Below are 22,850 nucleotides of genomic sequence, written 5' to 3'. Positions count from 1 at the left end.
ATAGGGCCATTTATGCTGATGCGGCTGTCCGCGCACAGCGATCCCCAGCGGATGGTGCGGCCGGGTCGAGGGTCGTGGTGGTGCAAAGTGGGTGGATCAGTGGGCCAGTGGGATCAGTTAGGTGGCTGCTATTGCTATATTCCCTTCACGAACCAACCCTACTAACTTCCCAGTTGGGTAGCCAAATTTTCAGTATACAATATATCCCAATTTATTGATCACTATTTAAAATATTTTCTTTAAGTCTTCATTTCTATTTTTCTGCTATCTTGATAATTTCCAAAGAATAATAATTCATTTGCTAATCGAAGTATTTTTTAATTATGCCATTACACTTTAAATATTGTGTATTTTGAAAAGACATTTTACTAGTTAAACTCCAAAGTATCTTCTTAGTTCCTTGATAACTAAATCCACTTTAAGTTAAGCATTTGCTAAATCTCTGATAGTTTTTTGATGAGCAATAACTCTAAAACAATTGTAAGATTGTGCTCTTCTAATTGATACTATGTAAATATTTTATCTCTCGAATTTCCCAATCCACCCACTTCCCCTCGCCCCAGCCGCAATCCTTTGAAGGACCGCTGTGCGCCGCCTGTCTGCTTACCTAGCTGTGATGTTCACCATGGTGCTGGCGCTGGAGGAGAGGCTCCTCGATCCCCCTCCGCTGGAGCCGCTGGAGCTCGACGAGCTGGCCGCTGAGATGGCGCAGGGCGAGTGCTGGCCACCGCCGCCGCCTCCGCCGCCGGAGGAGCCGCTGGAACCCGCTGCCGGGGAATTGGGGCTCTTCTTCCACGGATGGAAGCCCTTGCCCACAGCGGCATCGGCCAGCGGGGGCGGGGATTTGTTGGAGAGCTTGTTGCACTGGGCGGCCAGCATGGCCAGCGGGGTTCCCCTCAGGCTGGGATGGTCCTGGAAGGATCAGATGGACACGAAACCAAATTAAAGAAACGAACAAATAAGGAAAGTACATTTTAATATTTTAATATTTCATTAAGGTTTTCTTTTATATAAACTATCATTATTAATTCGCAATTATGTTTTATAAACACTTAAAATAGACACAAATAACTAATGAGCATGGGATTTAAAAAATACCTACAAATATTAAAAATATATTTTTTATTTATTTGTTTCCTTTCTTTTATAAACCATTTAATGTTTATTTAATCTACTGTAGTTATAAGCTTTTAAAAATAATACCCAAGAGAAATGCACTTATTTAACATTCTCTTCAACATATTCACCAAGTTGAATCCACCCTCCTACATTTTCTAGTAAATATTTCCCATGGGAATGCCTGCATTTCTTAATTAACAGCCGTTCGCGCGAATTTGCGAAATTACTTAAATGCGAATTAGTCGAGCTCAATTTCGCTTCCTGCCCGATTTTGCTTTGTTTTTCGGCCAACGGTTTCTAACGTCTGCTGATGGAGGGCAAAAGAGGCAGAAGCGGGCAGGCTGAGGGCCAAAAAGCGAGAAGCAACCCACAAAATTAATTCGCCACGTAAATCAAAACTGAAATTCCCTTTTAGCGCTGCGAATGAACCGCGTTTTTACGGTCTCTGGCGTTTTGGGGATACGCTTTGTGGCAAAAAGGGTTAAGTGGACTAAGAAACGATTCTAAAAAACATAAAAAAAAATTATTTTAAAATTACAAAAATATAAACGCATTCGATATTATAAAATATAAAAATGGTTATGTGTTTTAAACAGAAAATATGAACGTTTAGATTGAATAATCCTACGATAATATTTTTTTCAAAAGTATCATACTGACTCTCTTATCACTAATTTAATCGGTAATGATTTATTGGATCTATCACCATTATCTGTTTGATATAATTCAAGTGGCTATTTGACAGCCGAATTTATTAAATCGTTAAGCCAGTGTATTCCTCATTCGACCTCAAGGAGATCCTTGGTTTCCCACAGACATTTATAATCGAGAGCTCCGTTTTTGGGAGGAAGTCATTAAAAGTCGGCTCGGTTCGGGGATTCCTTATTGTTACGGCCTTGGCCAAAACTAATTTTCAATTCCGCTTTTTGTCTAGCGGCGCGACTCCGGCACTTGTTTTCTCCTTTTCTCACTCACTCGAAATTGCTGCCTGATTGACGAAGGTCGAGGATTTCTCTGAGGAGGAGGAGAACGGGCGAAGGATTCTCCAATCTGTGGTCTCTGATCCTCGTCAAACACATTTCATTCCTGCCAGCTGCTTGAGTTCAGTTTTGCCGCTGCAAACAACTTGGTAAAACCAACCAACAGTCACGGCATCAACAACAACAGCAACAACAACATGCCAGAATTGTCAACAACAAGTTGAACAACTTTGGCAATACGGTAAAAGTTGTTCAATCAAGCAGCGATATACACTGATCCGAAATATAATCTGCCATTAATCGATTAACTGGGGGAAATGAGTCAATTCGAATTTTCCTCGAAAGTTAATGGGAGTCGCACTTGTATATTATTAGTTTCTATTCACGCAAGTAATACTACCATTTTTGTAGGATTTTTATACCTAAAAAAACTTTGAATATTATATTAGAAACAGAAGATTCTTTCTCTTATGACTGAATAATTTCATTGATAAGAAGTTTGAAGTGCTTCTCAGTTTTTTTCCATCTGTCTGGTTGAATCCTTTTCTAGTTCAATATAGTTTTCTCCCACCAATTATTTGTCTGAGTGCATTGTGGCCATTGCCCAGTAGTCGTGGCCTCGTCGAGTTGTCCAAAAAAATTAAGTTAATAGTTTACTGACTGCACTCGACTCGGTCGATTTACAGTTGTTTAGTTTCGAGCTTTTACCGTTTCACTGGCGATTTTGGGAGGGGGTGGTGCAGTGGTTCACCGATGCTAGGATGCTGGGGTGGTGCAGTGGTGGTGCAGAGGTGGTTCCGTGGTGCGGCAGCAATGTGGATTGCTTTGGCAACCGGCAATCAGGCTGAAATCGGGATCAGAGAGCCTCCGCGGAAGCTGCTATTTCGGCCAGTAATTGGCCACTCCAGAAATTGAGAGGGAGGCGGCTGGGGAATCCCCCCTTTCCAACCTCCCACCTCTCCATGCAAACACATACAAACAGATACATATATATGTATTCGTATAGTCGTATATATCATTTCCTTAGTTTCTGTGGCACGTTTATGTCGCTGCCGCTTTTTTCAATTGCAAGTCCGCGCATCTCCTTCATCGGACAGGTGCTTTGGCAGCCTAATGACATCACCCATTCAAATCGTGAGCTCCCTGGACCTGGATATCCAGCCACCGAACTACTTTGGCCTCTTGGCAGCACAAAAAAATAAAAAAAAAAAAGGAAAACAGAAAACCCTGAGTCAAAGCCCAAACGAAACGAAGCCAAGCCGAAAAAAGCACACACTTAATTGGAGCAATTTCAACGTCGTGCAACTGCGCGTATGAGTAATGGCTGTTGTGCCAGTGTGTGTGTGTGTGTACGGTATGTGTGTGTGTTGGTTGGATAAATTATACAAAATGATATCGGGGCAGGCAAGTCAGTCAGTTAGTTAGTCAGTTGGTCAGCTAGTCAGTGAGGAGAGTCTGGGGCAAATTAAAACGCAACTCGATTTGATTAATCGATCAGACTTTTGATTGGCGGCGCATAAAGTGGCTTCAAAAAAAAGGTAGAGAATTAATTTCGAAAAAATGCTACAGTAAATTAAATGATTTTTTATATTTGTACTAACTTGTAAAAATATAAAAAGGAGTGCAGTTAATAAAGTTATAAAACGCTTATTAATTGAAATCAATCTCTGATTATCTTAACCTGATTTAAATCTTATCTTGCAACATTTCTTCAACCTTTTCACATTTTTTTTGTTGGCCACCTTAGGAGGTCTTGCAGTTGGCCTAATTAAACCGGTCGAATGTCATTGAAAACGGAATCGGGAATCTCTGTTAAGCCGACAAAAAAAAAAAAACGAGGAAAGGGGATATCTTCAAAAGGCGCGAGCTAAACAAATTTGGTCAACGCAGCAGGTGATGTCCCCGGGGGGTGGGGGAAGTTAAAGAAAAAAAGGAGGGGAAGGGGGAGACAAACATATATACCAGTGACCAAATCTCTTTTTCCCGTTCCCAAACTCAGGGACTCAGATTCCGATTCGGATTTGGATTCGGATTCCCCCTGCAGAATTCACAGCGGGCGCTATCAGCAAATGGCGCTGCAGGTTCCTCACCTTTTATCTACCTCAGCTCCCGTCTGCCATCTCCTTCCCACCTGCTATACCCCTCTCTTTCACACCCATCTCCCTTTCTCAGTTCCTCTGATACAGAGCGGCAACAAGTTGGGCACATCAATCGGAGGCGGTGTCATAATTTTCACAGCAGGTGTCGTCGCTAATGATTTACAATGAGCCAGGGAAAAAAAAAAACGGAAAGAATCGGAGAGTCCAAAGAATCGGGAAAAAGAGATGGCACTATTGCAATAGAAAGAGATGCACTTAGCGGGTTGCATCGCCGTGTCGGCAAACAACAATAAAAATGTGAAAAATCTAAATTCGTTGTGGTCGACGTCGCTCTCCGTTTGAAGTCGTCGATTCCGAAGACCAATTCATTATTCATCAGTTTGCATTGTATATATTTGTATATATGCACGTATATATAGCATAGTATAGGGTCCGATTCACGGGTGGGGCGTTGCAGTGGCTAATTTGCCGCTGGGATGGATGGGTTTCTTTTTTTTTTTTGTGGTTGTTGTTATTTTTTTTTTTTTTTTGGTTTCTTTCCTGTTTTTGTTGACCGAAGAGGAGGGTTCGGCGACTGGCGCCAAGTGGCGCCCCCTAGGGTGTCCGAGTGCCAAACAAATTGTTAGCCATTGTGATCCGATTCGATTTGGAGTCGGTGGATAAAAGCGGTCCGATATATCCGTCCCCGATCTGCATTCCTAATTGCTGATCTAGTTCGGGTGGGAAGTTATTGGGAATGGGGATTGTATCGGTCATTTATATTATATATTTCTATGTTTACTAATATAAGTTAGGGTATATTTTTACCGTTCTGTGTTAAATTTTCTTCATAAAATCATGAACAGAAATACATATTACTCAGAAGGAGTCAACATCCTGTTTTAAAGTTCTTTGTAATGCAATGATAATTTTTGAACACTTTATGTATTAAGATTAATAAATACTACAGTATAATATAGTTAGAAAACTATGAATTTCAGCATCCAACAAAATAGACTTCCAGTCATTTCCAATTATCGCCGCCATTTACACTCCTGATGAGTTTTCTCCCCATAAAAAAAAGGAAACCCCCGTAAAAATCCACTATCGAAGCCGACAATTATCGCCATCCATCAACGGAAATCAATCTCAGCTAATCCGGCGGACCGGCTAATCCCCAAACTTTGTGGCACAGTGTGTGAAAGGCAACAAGAAGCCGCTCCTCATCAGGGTAAAATCCCCAATCCATGCCATATACCATCATCTCCTTCCTCAAAAGCAAAAAAACCATTCGAAAAATTTTTAACTGCAGGAGAAAAAAAGTCGAAAACTCCGGCGCCAAAATGCAAATAAAACAACAAACGCTGGAGAAACATAAAACGGCTGAGCGACTATATAAAAGGAACTTTAAATTGCGGCCTGGCGAAGTGAAGAGGGAGCTACCGAATACGCTGAAGAATCGCCGGAGAATCGCTAAAGAATCGTTGGAGAATCCAAGGAGCAACGGCGATGCAGATACAATTTTCATAGGCAATTAAAAAAAGTTCATTGGTTTTGATTTTATTTTCGGCTGCAGCTCCGCCATTCAGAAGCCAAAGGCTCGAGGCACTCGACTTTCCGACTACCCGACTTCTTGGCCAACTAAAAGCATGAAAGAGGTGGCCAAAACCAAAGCCAAAACCAGATCCAGACCATCCCCACCAGCAGGCAGACCCTCATCCTTCCATTAGCATGTAAAGTGTAAACTAATGGCTTTGATTCGGATTCTCGAGGAGAGCGAAAAAAAGAGGCTCGCAAATTAAAAGCAGCGTGGGAACCGAATCGCTTCTGTCCCAGAAGTTTATTAAAAAAACACGTAGTAGCTCTGGCTCTGGCCAACTTTGTCTTGGGCTCGGGAGTTCCTTGGAACTGGTCCTCTCGCTCCTCGAGGATCGGCCAAAAGACCAGGGACTCCTTGGCCCATAAGTAAGCCATACACGAAAACTCATTAACAATGACGCTCCAAAAACGGCGAAGCCGAAGTAGCCGGTCAAAAATTAATGGAGTTTCCAAAGCTCCAGACTTTTTCATCATAATTTTTATTATTTTTTTTCATCCTTCTTCTCCTGTGCGTTATATGTTGTTTTTTTTTTTTTTACATTTGTTTTTCGGTTTCATCCTTATCTGCTGCCTTGTTTCTGCTTTTTTATTATTTATTATTTTTTTAAGAAATTTCTGGAAAATATTAAAAGGAAGTATAGGAAGGAGGAGAAAAGCTTAAGGCTTAAAACGATCCATTAATACTCTAGTTAAGATATGTTTTAACTAGAATTAATAGATTCACTATGGCAATATTATTTTCAAAACTGTTTAAAAATACACCTTATCACTTACAATTATTTATTCATTTTTACATCAGTATTTTTATAGGGTATTATCCAGACCTATATGATCACTCTTTTTTTGGGTTGGCCCGATAATTACGAACTGCGAGATTCGTCTGATGGCGAAGTGGAGTCATAACCCAAATTGATGAAGTGCATTAAAGTGTCTTTAATGTGCGGCAATAAAAAGGGCGAAAGAGATGGAAAAAACTCAAACGAAAGAGACAGAACTAGGGCAAAGAAAAGAGAGAGCGAGATGGTGTAAAATGAGAAGATTTTCGCTTATAAGATTTTAATTTAGGAAATGCTTTAATTTGATGTTCTTCCACTTTGCTGTTCATTTGGCCTCGCTGTTGCCACCCCCACCCCCTTGTTTTCCAACCCCCTGGCAACAGTCACGCCCCCTCGACTCCCCTTTCGACTGAAATATCATGATTAACTGACCGCTCATTAGAGCCACATGACATTCTCGACTCGATGTGGCCAAAAGGACCCCCTCAAAACCCTCGAAACCTCGAAGCGGGTCACATTTAATGTGCCTCGGATTGCAATTAATTTGAACTCGAACTTGGTGAGTGCTTTGGCCTGTTCGGGTGTTTAAGTTCAGGCCCAGACCCAGTAATTGGGGTTGATTATGTTTTCGATTTCAGAGGGGTAATGGGGAAATGGCCACCAAAAGGGGTTAGCTGGAAGAAAACCAGGGGAATGCAATAAGAACCATATACTTCAGTCTTTGAAATTATTTTGCTTTTGAAACTTGGGGTGCTAATTATAAAATAGTTTCTTATTAAATTATTAAGTAATTCATACTGATAGGCTTAATATAAAACCCAATTAAATAAAGGGATTTAATATTGATATTTTTATAAGCTAAAATATTCTCTCATAAATTATATTCTGTTTCATTCGCATTTAATAAATGTTTACTGAGCACATTTCTCGGTTGGAAAAGTATATAATAAATGATGACCCCTTGGTTTAAGTCCTCTCCCTGTCGTTTTTTGTTCGACATTAACCCACCACATCCTTGACTCCTTCACACATTTCCTCGGCAAAAACCGCAGCACTTCCCCTGTTGACGTGTTCAACTCGCATTACACTTAGAGCCTGCTTAAAACTTCATAAAACTCGCAACTTTCAGCACATTGGGGGATTTTTTTTCTGGGGGTCTGGGGACGTTAAAGGGGGTTAAAGACTTCAAACAAAATAAACGCTGACAGGCAACAGCAACAACATTGGCCACAAATTTGCAACGTCATTAGCCGGCGCAACAACAATAAAAAGATATTTGCCAAAAGCGGTGAGCTCACATTTTAACCCTCTGGAAAACTAGGGGGTTTCGTTTTTTCGTATTTTTTTTTTTTTTTTTTAAAGGGGGTTAAAGTGGGTGGAGCTGCCAATTGGATAGCAGTTTTGAGGGTATAAATCCGCGCTTAATCCACCATTCAAAGTGCTTCAAGCGCCATAAACAAAATGTATTGAGAATATTTAGCGGGCAATGGGTATTTTTTATATGTGGTCGTTGAATTGCCGGTGCATTTGCTCAGTTCGTGGCTAATTTATGCAATTTATGCGCCGCTTTCATTGCGGCAATTAAATCAAATTAATTGAATTATGTGTGCAGCTCGCGAAGGTGTTGTTCCTGCAGTTGTTGCTATTGTTACTGTTGTTGTTGTTGTTGTTGGTGGTTGTTGTTGTTGGTGTTGTTGTGCTATTGAGAGCCCCCATAAGGTTTGCATGTCTGCCCATGTCTGCAGGCTAATATGAGAAAAAAACAACGGCATAAAACACAGAAAAACAAAAATAACAGAAAAACTAAGAAACCACACCACGAAATAAAGACAAAACATTTGCCACAGGCCACAAAAGCAGCAGCATATTTAAGCCCAACAAAAAAAACACACACACACATTAAAAATGCAAACAAAATTTTGTTGCCAATGTCGATTAATAAATCAGGCCTAGACGAAGCCAAAATACTCTTCAAAACATTAAGAATTTAAAGACAGAAGCTGAAAATAGAAGTTTGATTTCTCACGAGGCAAAAGTGTTAGTTGTCTGGTATTAAAATAGGTAAAGTAATCACCGATCTCATGTCACCACTTAGCCCTAATAAAATATATTTAATCTGATCACTATGATCAGGCGGCCACCTCATGTGAAATCAGTGATCGCTGCAATCAAACTGACAAATTAGCAAGCCCAACCAACAATGGCGATTGCTATTTGCTTCCCAAGTTTATGGCAGCTGATCTCTAATGATCACTCGCAGGGTAATCGCTTAAATCAAATAAAATTACCAACTATTAGACTAATCGTTGTCAGCTATAACGATCTGCCGATCTATCGCATCAATCAGCAGGATAGATCATATACTCGTATATGCAAGTACTCCCATATGGAACATGGCTAGCAGGAAAGTAGATGGACCAAAGGGGGTTCACGAGGCCAGATCGCCAGATCGTCAGATCGATATGAAAATTAAAATTTTTGAAACTTTTCAGTTGAAAGCTTAATTTTAACAAATATTTACACGAACAGATAGAATCTTCAGCTCATTTTGTTTATAGTATGAACAAATTTAAACGTCGCCGCAAGCTGTCGATGTTCATGTCCATGGTCAGGCATTGGCGATCATCATCACGATGATGATGTTGTACCCACCACAGGGAACCGACTGGAATTGGATGGATGGTTGGTTGTATGGCTTGATACTCGGATGGATGGATGGATGGATGGATGGCTGGACAGATGGACGGATGGTTAAGCAGCCCCACAGCAAGTTGTTCGAGAGTCGAGTCGAGTCGTATCGATCGCAAGTCGAGCTCGATTCGCTCACTCACTTAGTCATCTTTTGGATACTCTGTATCTGTATTTGTATCTGTATCTGTGTACTACATCGGCCTGCGTGTGTATGTGTGTGTGTGTAGGCGTGTGCAGCTGTGTATCTTCATTAGCATAATGAGTTTGATTGAAAGCCAACTCGATATTGATATTTATGGCGAGACAATTGATTCAGTCTGGGAGTATATTCATAAATTTGTGTATTTATAAAACCGAGTATTACTTTTTTTTCAACAACAATGTGTTGCTTTAATAACTTGAATATTTATTCATATAAGTCAATTGGCTTTTAATTGAGAAGTAAAATTATAAATGAATGTATACATAACATTAAAATGAGGGAACTCTTAGTTTTTAATCCTAAGATACTTTAAGTAAGGATTGTTTCGTGATTATTCTGCTATGCGGTGACTGTACTTAATATCACTAGCATCCTCTCACTCGCACACCCAAAGAGAAAGACAGACACATAAGAGGGGTGGATAAGCGAGATGGGTGGTTGGACTAAGTGCCGCTAAATGCTCGAAATGGCGCAGTAGGAGACGAAGGTCAAAGGGCAAGGCCGCGACTGAATGAATGAAGAGAGAGACAGAAAGAGAGGGAGCGAAAGGAGGTGGCAACTGCCAAATGGCGGTGATGGATGGGCCAGAAAAAAAAAAAGTAGAAAGAAATTAAAATTAAAGAGGGGATGCTGTTGGGAAAAAGGGAACCGAACGAACGACCGACCGACTGACACGGATTCTCGACCCCATGGCGCGAACATCGAAATGTGCAATTTTTGTAACAAATTAGCGGTCTATGAACGAGAGGGAGAGCCTCTGATCCTGTGATCCTGCCAGCGATTATCGCCACAGGATGTCAAAAAGAGAACGAGATAGAAACAGAGAGAAGAGAAAGAGAAGGAGCGAGCGCTAAAGAGCTGACTGAAATCCAGCAGTTGATCCTGCAAATCCTTTAATGCCAGTGCCCAGCGCCTGATTTAAGGCAAAAGAAAACACCACACAACACCAAACAGAAGACTCTCTCGCAGAAGACAAAGGACATTTGCTCTAAATCTGCGCTCTAATGAGAGAGTTCCTGTAAAAACAGGACAAGCAGATCGACAAGTGACGAGCAACCCAAACAAGAGGGATTCACCATTGTCCTTTTGCATTCCACTTGACCACACAAAACAATGAAACAATGAAAAAAGGGGACAAAACAAAAGCTACTGCACTGTCTTCAGGACCAACAATATTTCCACTTGATTCCGAAACTATGCCAAGACCGTAGGCCTAAAACAACAGGAGCGTAGAGCCCGGGAAAATAGAAAATAGAAAACAGAAAATCCCTGCAAACGTTTTTCACTCGAAATTTTCGCGCATTTTCTGTGTGCAGACACACTTAAAAGCTAGTTTCCTGCCACGCCCCCATGCAGTGGCTCGTACCCACATGGATTCCCCCCTTTTTTGTGGTGAAATACCCAATCCCCCTCCTACCGCCACCCATGTGTTATCATTAAAACCACGCGAAAAGTGTTCTAATTGCAAAACTTTTGCCATGCGATGTTGCCGCTGTTCCTGCGCCGCGTGTTTGTGGTAATTGCAAATTGCAGTGGCATGCAGCTGCAGCCCCCTTTCCCCACCTTCCCCCCACCACTTCTACCGGTAAAAAGTTTTAAAAGGGGGATATGATAGAGCACAGCACACACAACCTGGCCAAATGGTCGGGACTTGGCCAACAACTCTCAGGAACAGGCGGCGACTTTTAATTAAAAGTGACGAGTGTTTAATAAGTGATGGGCTTTACAAAACACCCCGCCCTCCCCTCCCCTCCCCTCCTTTTGTATCATATGCAAATAGATAGAGGTTCCTTGGATTAGAAAATGCAAATTACTGCCAGAATCGCATTTGAATTCTGAAAATTGAGCAATTTAAATATGCTTGGTTGAGATAATTAAGTTAATCTTTGAAATTTAAAAATCCCAAACTATTTAACATAATCTTTTCTTTACTCCTAGTAGTTTGGCTTAAAAACTTAACAGATTTGAAAATAATTATTCATTGAAATTTATTTGAAAACAAAGTGAACTCAGCTTAGCGCTTAAAACCTTTTGGCTAATGCACTTTTGTCATGTGAAAAGCCATTTGGATGGAGACCTCAGTTCGGTTGACGTGACTCGATTAATGGTTGTACAATGTGCAATCAGATTTGTTTTACAGCTCCATATCCCCCACCATATAACGTGTGTGTTCGTTTGTTTGGCTGTGCTAAATAGGGGCGATCGGGCGGCGATATCTAAGTGGGCCAGGCGATGCCATTATCTGGCATCTGGTATATCTGTTCTGGTCAGTTTAGCCAAGCAAATAAGCTGGCGAAAACCGGCAGCTAAAATGGCTAAATAAATAGACAAAAATGCGGTTCGTGTCAATGGCAAATAAATATGTTACTGTTAGCATATGCATCCGCCTCGTTTTGTGTTTAATATATACGATATATATATATATCTCCGATCCCCTTTTCTCTACTCCATTGTGGCCTTTGTTGTTTCTGCTAAAGTGCGACAATTTGTGTTAAACAAAAGACTCGGACAGAAACAGTGGCGAAATCCGCAAGAACAAGGAGTCCGACGAGGAGGAGGAGGTGAAGGGGGAGGGGAGGGGAAGGGAAAGGGAAAGGGAGGGGGTCCTACTCCTACGGAATGTGTTTATAATTGGTTATGCAAATCAATTTGTTGTTCCTGCTGCCGCCGCCTACCCAAAATGTTTGATAAATTGCAAGAAGCATCCCATAAAATCGCTTTCAGCCTTTCGCTTTGGTTTGCTCTTCACTTTCGGCTGGGGATATACTCTTTCTATTCAGATTATAATATGATTTATACAAATTTTAAGGATAAATAGCAAGTGAGTAATAAATAATATAAGTTAATACATATATATAAAATAAACACACTTCTTTAGGCTATTTTTAGTTAATAAGAGGACCAATCTTTTGATTCCTAAATTTATTAATGAAACATTTGCTTACGTAGTATCAAATTTTTTGCATCATTTTTAATTAGTTCTAATTCTTTACATTTTTTGAACAAAGAGTAGCCCGAATTCGTTTCTGCCTCGACACCTTTATCGCCGCTTGTTTGCAGCTCATTTAAATTAGCTAAATAAGAGCGAATGGGGCCTGGCTTGGACTGCCCCCCTTTCCACCCTTTCCCCCCTTTCGCCTCCTTTCTTCTCCATTCACATGCTATATATGTGTATGGATATATAGCCGCATCCGCTATCCCGCTGTGAAGAGGGCTTGTCCAGCTGTCTGGGCCGCAGCTCCAAAATGCTGCCGGTTTTTCGGTCTCGCCCCGTTCCCCCTGATTTTATATTTATTTATTCTCGCTGTGTGTGTTGTCTGGCTCTTTTGCATATTCATTTCGAATGGCACTCCGAAAGGAGTCGAAGATGGCCAGAGATCGCACTGGCCAGGCCTTTACCCACTCGACTCAAAACTGAAGACCAAAGACCAAAGACTGCAGACTGGAGACAGAAGACAGAAGACCGGTAGCCAATTGCTTTGGCAGTTAAGGTTGCACCAATTCGTTTAATAATAAATAATGAAAATGCCCATGTCCGTAGCTGGCAATTTGACTTATTGATTTCTTTATTCGGCGGCTGTTTTTTTATATTTCTTCTTTTTTTGCGCCCAGTTGACACTGTCCAAACGAAAAGCGCAGACCAAACGAAGATTATCGAACCCCGTGGGCTGACTTTGATTAATGATGGCTAGTCATAGTCACAATCTTGGTAGTATATACTCTTCCCCCTCCTCAACTCTTTCCCCATCGATTAGTGTCTTTATAAATTTTAATTTCATAATCCGAGAGAGCTGAAGATGTAACCAGCTTCGAGCAGAGATTCTTTTGATAAATTGTCTTGACCGGAGGCACTCGTATTTACTCTCCTGTTTTAACCATAGGTGTAAAGTAGTAGAACCCCAACTCCCAACAGCAAGTGTAAACTGAAGATGGGGGGGGGGAAATTATTAAAAATCATCCGCATAATCAATCAAATCGCCCAAAGTTATTTAAATAATATTTACAAACATTTGGCATCTTCTCGCAGGCATTTTTCTAGTCATCATATAAAAAAAAAAAAAACGAAGGCTTCTTTCATAGTGTTTATGGCTTTTTATAGTGGCTGCTAAACAAGAAAATTATGATTATTATTTAATGACTCAATAAATCAAAAATCGTGTTGTGACTCTGATTCCGAATCGGATTCTGGCTAATGGCATTGCCATTGTTGTTGCTCCCGCCTGGTTTTATTGGGCATTAAATGGCTAATTAACAAAACGCAACAAACACCCGGCGATCGTATCGCTTCGGCTTATTATACCATTAGGAAGTGACAGCCAGTACAGGTACAGTAATACCAACCTATACAGCACCAATGGCTTTGGCTTTTGCGAGCTTTTCGATCTCGATTTCGGTGGGCCCTTATGAGCGGTTAACAAGCCAACTGGGATTCATGGCCATAACGATCGACTCTTGAAAGGTTTTTTTTTGTAAACCGCTTTCCATCCCGCTTTCCATCCCGCTTTCTTGGCCAGCTTTCCAGGCGCAAAGTAGAAAATTACAACCTGCACACACGCTAATGTTAACCGGGCGAAGGTAACCCCGAAAATTACCCACAATTTTCAGCCAGACAACCGGAGTCTGGCGTTTGACTTGCTGGCCCTCGGGGCCATTTTCTCAGTTCGGCTTTTACCCCCTTTCCCCTTCCACCTCAGACATTTCCCAGTTTCCCCCCGGCTGCTCCCCTTCGTTGCCGAGCAACTGACGAATGTGGGAAAACTCTCTGCGACGTCTCGACTGGATTTTGAGTTTTCAATTTGATGTTGATAAACGCTTTCGATAGACGAGCGTAACCGAGACCGAAGCTCAAAATTCATTTAACTAATTGCATTTGTTGGACAAGCGGCTGCCTCCGAACGAATTTGTCAAGTCAACAAGCAACAGTGGTTGGAAAACTTCGGGAAATTAGCAAGGTTTAAAAGAAGCTTAAATACATATTTTAATTCCAGAAAAATTAAAAAAAGAAATACACAGAAACCAAAATATTTTAGACAAGAAATCTTAATGTCATTCTTAAAATATTTTTAGAAAATGAACTGTATCAATACCTATATTTTTTCCTGAATGATACGAAGACAGTATAACAAATGTTAAATAAAAAATCATTTAAATGTGAAAATTTCTTTCTGTGGCCATTTAACTTGCCGAGTTGCAACCAATGTTGCTGCTGTATTCAAGTTGCTGCTTTTACTGTTGCTGCTGTCAAGCCAACTTGACAAACAACCCAGATGGTCAAAGGTGAGCCTGGTGATTTTCATCAATGGAAAACCCCGCTGCCAGTTTGCCATTGAGAAAATTGTGTGCACTGGAATTTAATTCATTGCATACAAATTGCTGCTGCCGTTGATGTTGCAGTGGCAATTGGTGTTGCTGCTGCTGCTGCTGCTGCTGTTGCTGTTGCTGCTGCTGCTGCTATTTGCATGCAACTTATTTGTCAAGCGGCAACAATTTTCGCGTACACATTTCAATTGGGAAATTGTTGTGTGGCAGTTCCGCAATAAAAATAAAATCGAAGCGAAAAAATGTAAAAATAAATACTTTAGCTGCATCCGAGTTGCAGTAGGCGTTGCACAATTTTCGTTGCGTTTCAATTGCATTTGCGACTCCACTCCACTTCACTTTGCTTTGCTTTGCATATTTTGTCGCCATGTTCAGATAGTTTTTGGCACGCCAGCAACAAGAACGCCCACTTTTGACTGGCAAAAAAAAAAAAAAAAAAGACCCAAAAAGAATGAAAATCCAAAAAAAAAATAAGGAGTGGAAAAAAAAGAAATCAAGATGGGGGAGGAAAAAACGCGGGGGGAAAATGCCTTTAAAAATGAAATTGAAACTGAAACGAGTTTGCAACGTGGCCAAACGTCTTTGGATCTCAGCTTCGTGCCGTGGCAAATCAATCAATTTGTGGCATATTTTTACAGCCCGCTTTGCCGTTGTTGTTGCCATTGTTGTTCTTGTTGTTGTTGTTGGTGGGGATAATCGTTGCGCTTCATCAAGCCACAAACATGAAACATGAACATCATCAACGCCATTTCAACGCGCGCCTCGCCGCAAAGTTATAAACCCAATTTTCGGACTCCAGCGAGACTGCCAACTGGCAAGCTGGCAAGCTTGCAACTTGCAACCCGCAACTCGCGATGTTGCACAAGGACAAGATGGCATAAAAAAGCATATAAAATGCTTAAGTACACGCTCGCCTGGTGGTAATCACAGCAGATACATCTTAAGCAGGCAGCGCACCGGCAACAAAAAAAAAAACAGCAACAAAAATAGCAACAGCAACAGCAACTCATGTTGCATGTTGCTGGCGGGCCTAACAACAGCAACAATGTTTCGCCGGAATATGTGTGTGTGTCGCGCGCTTTTAAGCACGAACCGCTTGCAGCGTTTAAGCATAATGTTGCTGCGCTACACTCAAAAACAAATCACTGTCATAAAACTAAGCCATCACAATTTAAATTATTTTAACTACACACTTTTTCCAAAAGAAGAGATTCATTTTTGGAATAAAATTGTTGCAAATATATTATTTCTTTAAATTTAATAAATAAACAATAACTATATTTTATTATGATTATTTTCTTGGAAAAGAAAATTCCAGGAAATGTTAAACATAAGTTTTTTTAATCAATAAAACACTTTTTGTTTAAGTGTCCACATTGTTGCAGATTTTGCTGTTGTGGCAGCGTTGATAATGCGCGCAGTTTGACCTTACGACTAGACCCCCCAAAACCGTTTGACTTTGGGCAGCTGCAGCAGCAGCAACAACAACAATGCAACGGCAACAAAGAAACAGCAACTGCAACACTTGTTGCAGAAACATGACAGCCAAGGTAACTATTGAAGGAAAAAGGGCGAGAGAAGGCTTTTCCCCACTGCTAATTGCTCCTGCCCAACGAGAACATTGGGATCAAATCGGGATGAGGCAATGCCAATTGCATGGCAACTTACACGCAACAGCAGCAACAGCAGCAGCAACAACAGCAGCAGCAGCAACAACAGCAGCAACACTCTGAACGGCGGCAACATGCGATTTTTACTAGCTATGAATAATGAGGCGGTAGGCGCAAATGCGGCAGCCGAAAAGTGTTTTGCATGCATTTGTCAATTTAGCATGCCATCAAACATCCTTTCAATTCCTTTTGACAACAGCCGACTGAAGTCATGGCCGTTGATTTTGACGCGCCAGATTGCCAGATTGCCAAGCAGCCAAAAAGGAGGAGGAGTCGTCGCCAAGCGACTCATTCGCCTTTCCCCCCAACCCAACAACAACAAAAAAAAAAAGGCCACCTCACTTGTCAACGCGAGTGACTAACGAGTGCATCATTAAACGATTTTAACGACTTCATTTAATGTTTAACACAATATTTACAGCCGGCTGTGCGGCTGAGATTTCCTTTTGGGGACGCGTTGACAGAAGACGGCAGTTGGGAAAACCGGAGAGTGGGAGCTATCAAAGGAAAATACGGGGGCCTCAACTACTCTTGACTGCCACATGATATACCCAATTTAGCAGGATCCATCAGAGATTAAATAAAGATATTTAAGTAAGTGGGAAAAGACTTAGAACACCTCTAACAACCTAAACTTAGAATAAAATTTTGTAAATATCCTAGTTAATTATGCAGGGCTGGAAAACGCATAACTATAACCATCAACCACAAAGATTTTCAGCCAGATAACTCCAACGCCGAGTGACTCATAGGAATAATCTCCCCATAACGGACAGTTACGGACAAGAGCGCCTTTCGCAGAAAACCCACCATTCTGAAGGATACTTCTTGGCCTGATTTAATTCAATTGAAAACCGGGGGAAGATGCAGCTGCCCCCTCACTCGTAAATCACCACCTATCGCATAAATCACGCGAAAGCGAGAAATCAGCTGACCCAGCAACGTTTCGCGGACAACAGTTTTGTGAGGCTTTGTGAGTTTTGTGGGCTGGCTTTGACATTCGATGAGATATTCGCTGGCGAGTGTAAAAACTAACGGCAATTAAACATGCCAAGGAGTTGAAGCGTTTTACGGCTCGGCGCTCGTTTCCTGTCATTCGACGGGCCCCCAACATCTTTCGGCCCAACAATCCGGCAATCCCAAAAGATCCAAAAAGCAGACAGCTTGGGATGTCAGTCAGGCACACTTCAGCACTTGCAAGAAATATGACCACATAAAAAGTTGTGAAATGCACAGCACACACATAGTGGGATTTCTTGTATCTTTTTTTTCTTCTTTTTTTTTTTTTTTTTGAGGGATGGGTAGGATAAATTCTGTGGCATTCCTGTCCTAAGCCGCCTAAGCAAATAAACCAAAAACCGAGGCGCTTGAGCAGGCCAAAGCACTAAATAGCCGTAACGAAAACAAACTGCATCTCAGGGATATATATATGTATACATATATCCGTATGTGGCAGATATGCTGGCCCCGTCATCGTCATCATAATCTTTGGCCACACATTGTTGCCGTTTTTGTTGCTGTTTTTGTTGCCTTGTTAAGTTGCCCCTGAGCCGAAAATCTCCTGACAAATCTGAGCACTCTGCGCCCTTCTTTCTCCATAATTCCGTGTGTGTCGGAATTATCTCCGCTTTGGTCTCCTTTCATTGTGATCTCTCCTTTCTTTTTCCTTTTGTGAGGAAATTAGCAAAAATCTTTGTTATGCAGGATGCTCAGTCGTGGAGGAATTAGACTAAGTGATACTCAGCTGGAAAGGGACTCGTGTGCAGGGAGGTGAGCAAGTCAAGAAGATCCTAGATACACATATGAAGTAACAAGATGGAGATGCTTGTCAGAAGATGCAAGTTGAAATGTTTAAATAGGGCGAAAACCATTCAACATTGTATACGGGTAAATGCTTTTTCAACCATTTCATTGCAGGTTATAAATATTTTTGTATCCTTCATTAACTTTGAAACTTTGTAACACAATTTCAGTGGTATTATGAGTTCTTAAGACAAACAGTTGCAAGTTGAATATTAGAATCTTAACATGCTATTCTGTATCCAAATATTTTTGCATGTTTTTCAGGGTCGCAAGTTTGATCAGCCTTTCATAAATCCCTCAATTCCCGGTTCGTCTTTGGCCCTGCGAAATGAAATCTTTTATGCATTTTAGACACGCATCCCTCCAACTTATATGGCCGCCTTTTTCCCTGCCACTCTTAACCCTTTGCAGCCCCCGATTTCTGTATCGATTCCGAGCCAAAAAAAAAAAAAAAAATCAGAAAAAAGCAAGTATGAAGAGCGAGAAATATCTGCGAATGCGAACTGCGCCCGAACCTTTTCGGTATGATTATCACAATTATCTGTAATTCAGACCATAAATCATTTCATTCTGCAAGCGCACAAAACTTTTAAACGTAACCCAATCTTGTGGCTCGACTCAGTCGCCGTTGCTCGTTTTCCTTGTTTTATTTTTTCTCCCTCTCCCTCTCTCTATCTCTCTCTCTCACTCGCTCTGTGTTTTTTTTTATCAAGTTATACAAGGCTTTATAAAAAATACATATAAATAAATAATGTCTTGGCCCGACTCTGAGTACACCGTATAAGGCCAGTTTCTGAGTCCCCAGACTCGCGTTTTTATTTTATTTTTTTTCTGTTTTCTGTGCTGTGCTGTGCTGGTGCTGTGCTTTTTTTTATTTTGTGGCTAAAACCCGGCTTGAGAGTCGGCCATCGCAGCATTTGCCGTCACCAAGTTGGAAAATACTTGGGTACGAGCAGAAATTTACAACACGATCAAACAATTCGAGGCGAGGCTGGATCGATTGATTGCTTAAGGAGGGTAGCTGCCAGGGGCGCAGAGAAAATCGGACGAAGAGGGGGTTTGAGGGGGGCTATGGGGGGGATCGTCGGCCAGCTATATAGATAGTGTATTGTTGTTTAGTATCTGGCGGCGATCGATGTGTAGACGACGTGCCCGAACGTCGTCCAAAAACTCGTTGGTGTTGCCATGTTGCCGTGCCGGGCATTAAAATTGATTAACTCATGAACTTGCATTCAAATCAACGCTGCCTGCTCAAACGCTTTGACTTCGTGTCAACAAAATTTATAACAAGTTATTGAGCGGCTTGTGCAATCGTCGCTTTTGCACTTGGCCAGCGAGAAGCAGATGAAAATTGCGGCTCAAATGCGGCTGGTAATCAAGCCAAAAACGATGGCCGAAAGGGTTAAGCGAAAGCAATACAGAAAGTATCAGCAGGATAAGTAGTAGACATTTCACTTTAATAAAATACATATATTTAATATTATATATATTTCCATTATAAGTATTTCTTAAATAGAACCCAATGGCGTCGCATTACTTTCCTACAAATAATTAATCGTACTCCATTTAATTACTGAATACCCAACCTTAGTTGGAGTTAAACTATTACATGATAAATGTGGAAATAACCGGGGGTTGTAGTGGGCGTGTCCCTTCCCCCTCTTTCTCTTCCTCTCCCCCCTTCCATTCTCCATTCTCCGTTTATAGTGCCCTACCGAAAGTTCCTACCGATTGTCAGCGGTTGTCACCTGCAGCGTATTCGATGTCAGTTCAAATTAGTAGTGAATAATAGAACACACAGGGGGTGATGTCGAAGAGTTTGGGAGGAGGAGGGGAGATAGCCACATCTCACCTGGGAATGTCCAAAGTGTAAGGTGTAAAGCGAACACACGTACCCCTACCCCCTCCCCCTCCCCCTCCCCCACCCCTCTCCTCTTCCCTCTTGACTCATTAGAAGCGCATTCAGACCATTCAGCATTGAGTGATTGCCGTTGTTGGCCGGCGCTGTGTTGCAGGTAATTGCCGGGCCATCTAATATGCACTTGGCCCGGTAGTCAGTCATTCTGTCAGCCAGTCAGTCAGTCAGTCACTCAGTTAAGTCCATTCCATTCCATTCCAGTCCAGTCCAGTCAATCATTTGCCTCTGGCTACTCAAATTCATATTCATATTCATTAGAAGCGAACGAAAGCCCCATTGGAATTTGCTCGTAAGTGAAAAAGAGCGGGTGCGGATAATTCGCTTTCAACAATATTTTCATATATAATATATATATTTATATAAAATTCAATTAGTATTAGCATTTTTAAAACATTCTCATTTCAAGAGAGCGATAAATTTGCATAAATTCTATTTGGCATTTAAATTGTTGATTATTATACGATGAAAAAGCAGAGGGGAAAGTGGGGAGCGGCACTTGACTGGCAGTTAACACGTGTTGCAATCTCAATTATCCAGGGGCGTGTAAAGTTTGCTCTCCAGGGGTTATATATTATATTTTACAAAAACACTTCAAATAGGAGTCACTACTTGATTTTACACGAAATAAATCACATTGATGTTATTGAAACGCTTGTCGAGTAATTTCTGTTCGAATTTTGGTCAGGGTCTGTTCCAGTTTTTCTCATTTTGGCATGCAAATTTTCGTGGTTGCGTATACGCAACGTGTTCTCACCATATTTTTTTTTATGGAGCGACTCAAACTGCAAGTCAGAAAGTCACATAGACATGCATATGAATTTTTGGTGCGTGGTCTTTGTAATTGAAAAAAAAAAAAAAAAACAAAAAAAGTGGATGGCTAAAAGGAAAAACCAAATTGAAAAATGCTTTTCAAGCGGCGCTTTTGAAGCGGCAGCAGCGACCTTGTGCCGCTTGCCACTTGCCCCTTTTCGTGGCTCCTTTCTGGACTCCCTGCCTTTTTGCAGCATCATGCCAACTAATTTTCCAAATGACGCAAGTTAATTGCGTCGGGCCCAGCCTTTGTCAAAGGTGAAAAATGCCCAGACTAGAAAAGAGGGGAGAAAGAATGGCCACAAAGTAGCAAAGGGGCAGACACAAAGCCAAGGCGCATTCATTAAGCCAAATCATATTAAGTAAATATGTCGAGCAGCCGATGGAGGTAAGAGCACAGCGAGAAAATGCGTTTTTAATCGAATTGTTCTATAAGTGATTTTAAACCATTTTGGTCTATTCAAACCGTATTACCAAATTGCAAAGCAAAGTTTGATTAGAGAGCTTCCTAATTCAATGGATAACTACTTTAATCTATAATATCTTTTATACAATTTCAGCTATGGCTGAGATCCTATGCTTAAAACCTTTTAAAAAATATGAAAAATGTATGGTAAAACTGCAACTATTGCTCATGGTGTCTCGCATAAAATCTCCTAAAAATATTGTAGTAAGAAATACCCTATCCTTAACCAAATTTCTCTAGGTGTAGGATCTATGGGGCGCCTGTCACGGCTACCGCTGGCCACTCCCTGCCTTCAAGACCTCTGGCGCCTTCTGGCCAAGTGGAGAAAGAGGTTGGGAGAACCACAAACAAATTAGTCAATGACGCGGCGATCTTCTTCAGTGTTCAGCGCTCGGCGCTCAGCGTTCAGCATTCAGCGTTCAGCTCGCAGTGTTCACTGTATTTTCATTAATATTTTATTGCTTAATTCCTTTTGTTATGCTGATTATGCCGACGCAGAGCGAACACTGAACAAATGAGGCTGTGCTGTTCATGGGAAAACGGCTCGGATCGTTGCATGATTTTCAATAATTTAACAGCGGCTTTCAATATAATCCCTTCGTGGAGCTTTTCTGTGATCTGCTAGCCACACGGCTGTCTCTTTGTTTCCCGGCACAAATGTTAATTTCAGTTTGTCTCGGTAATTTATCATCTTTCTTCTGTTCTTTTCTTTTCCTTTCCAATATATTTTTTTTTTTTTTTTTTTTCGCTTGTGATGTCTTTAAACGCTTTTAATTAAAACCAATGCGCATGTGTAACTTTCTTAAGCAGGCACCCAAAGTCTTCAACTCCGTTTATTTTCTGTTTTTATTTCTGTATTTTTTTTTTTTGTGTTTTTTGCTTTTTGGTCTAGTCGAAGCCGTTGCTTTGAACTTGGCCGACAGGCGCGTTTGTTAAATGATTGATGTGGTATTAATTTTAATAAACGTTTCTCGTTCCTCGCCTCCATCAATATGCAGATCCGGAGAAGAACGAGACCGAAACCAAAGCCCCAGAGACTGGAGACCAAAGACTGAAGACTAAAGACTGAAGACTGGAGACCAGGGGCCAGTTTGTATTATATGTGGAGGAGCCAGCCCGTTTCGTTCTGCGGTTTGTTGGCAAATACATTTTTTATGGGCACACGCAGTTGCGTGGCGTCTGCACTTAGGGGCGGATGGGACCCCCAAAGGGGGCGGGGCCGCGGTGGCCAGGGGCTGCAGATTGCCACTGCCTCAATCACATTGCGCCCATTTGGCGTTGCTGACTCTATTAAAAGTGTCATGCGATTCATGCAAATTCGTAATGGGGGGAAAATTCTAAGATTCCTTTATACCAATATGCCACCTAATAACTTCCAGTTGGAAAACATATTTGAATGGGTAATTGATTTAAAGGGTT

The 22,850-nt window shown here is 41.3% G+C and overlaps 1 protein-coding gene across 2 annotated transcripts in view; it reads right to left on the bottom strand.

Annotated features, from left to right (window-relative positions):
* LOC108097697 (transcription factor Sp9) overlaps positions 1-22,850 on the bottom strand; it is a 29,235-nt gene that overhangs the window by 3,125 nt on the left and 3,260 nt on the right. For both annotated transcript variants that reach the window (XM_017200170.2, XM_017200171.2), the window contains exon 2: positions 608-912. In XM_017200170.2, coding sequence (XP_017055659.1) covers positions 608-912 — 305 coding nt within the window. The remainder of the gene's footprint in view (positions 1-607; positions 913-22,850) is intronic.

The sequence above is a fragment of the Drosophila ficusphila genome, unplaced genomic scaffold (assembly GCF_018152265.1).
Source record: "Drosophila ficusphila isolate 14025-0441.05 unplaced genomic scaffold, ASM1815226v1 contig_197, whole genome shotgun sequence".
Lineage (NCBI taxonomy): Eukaryota > Metazoa > Arthropoda > Insecta > Diptera > Drosophilidae > Drosophila > Drosophila ficusphila.
This window is presented reverse-complemented; position numbering and strand designations above follow the sequence as displayed.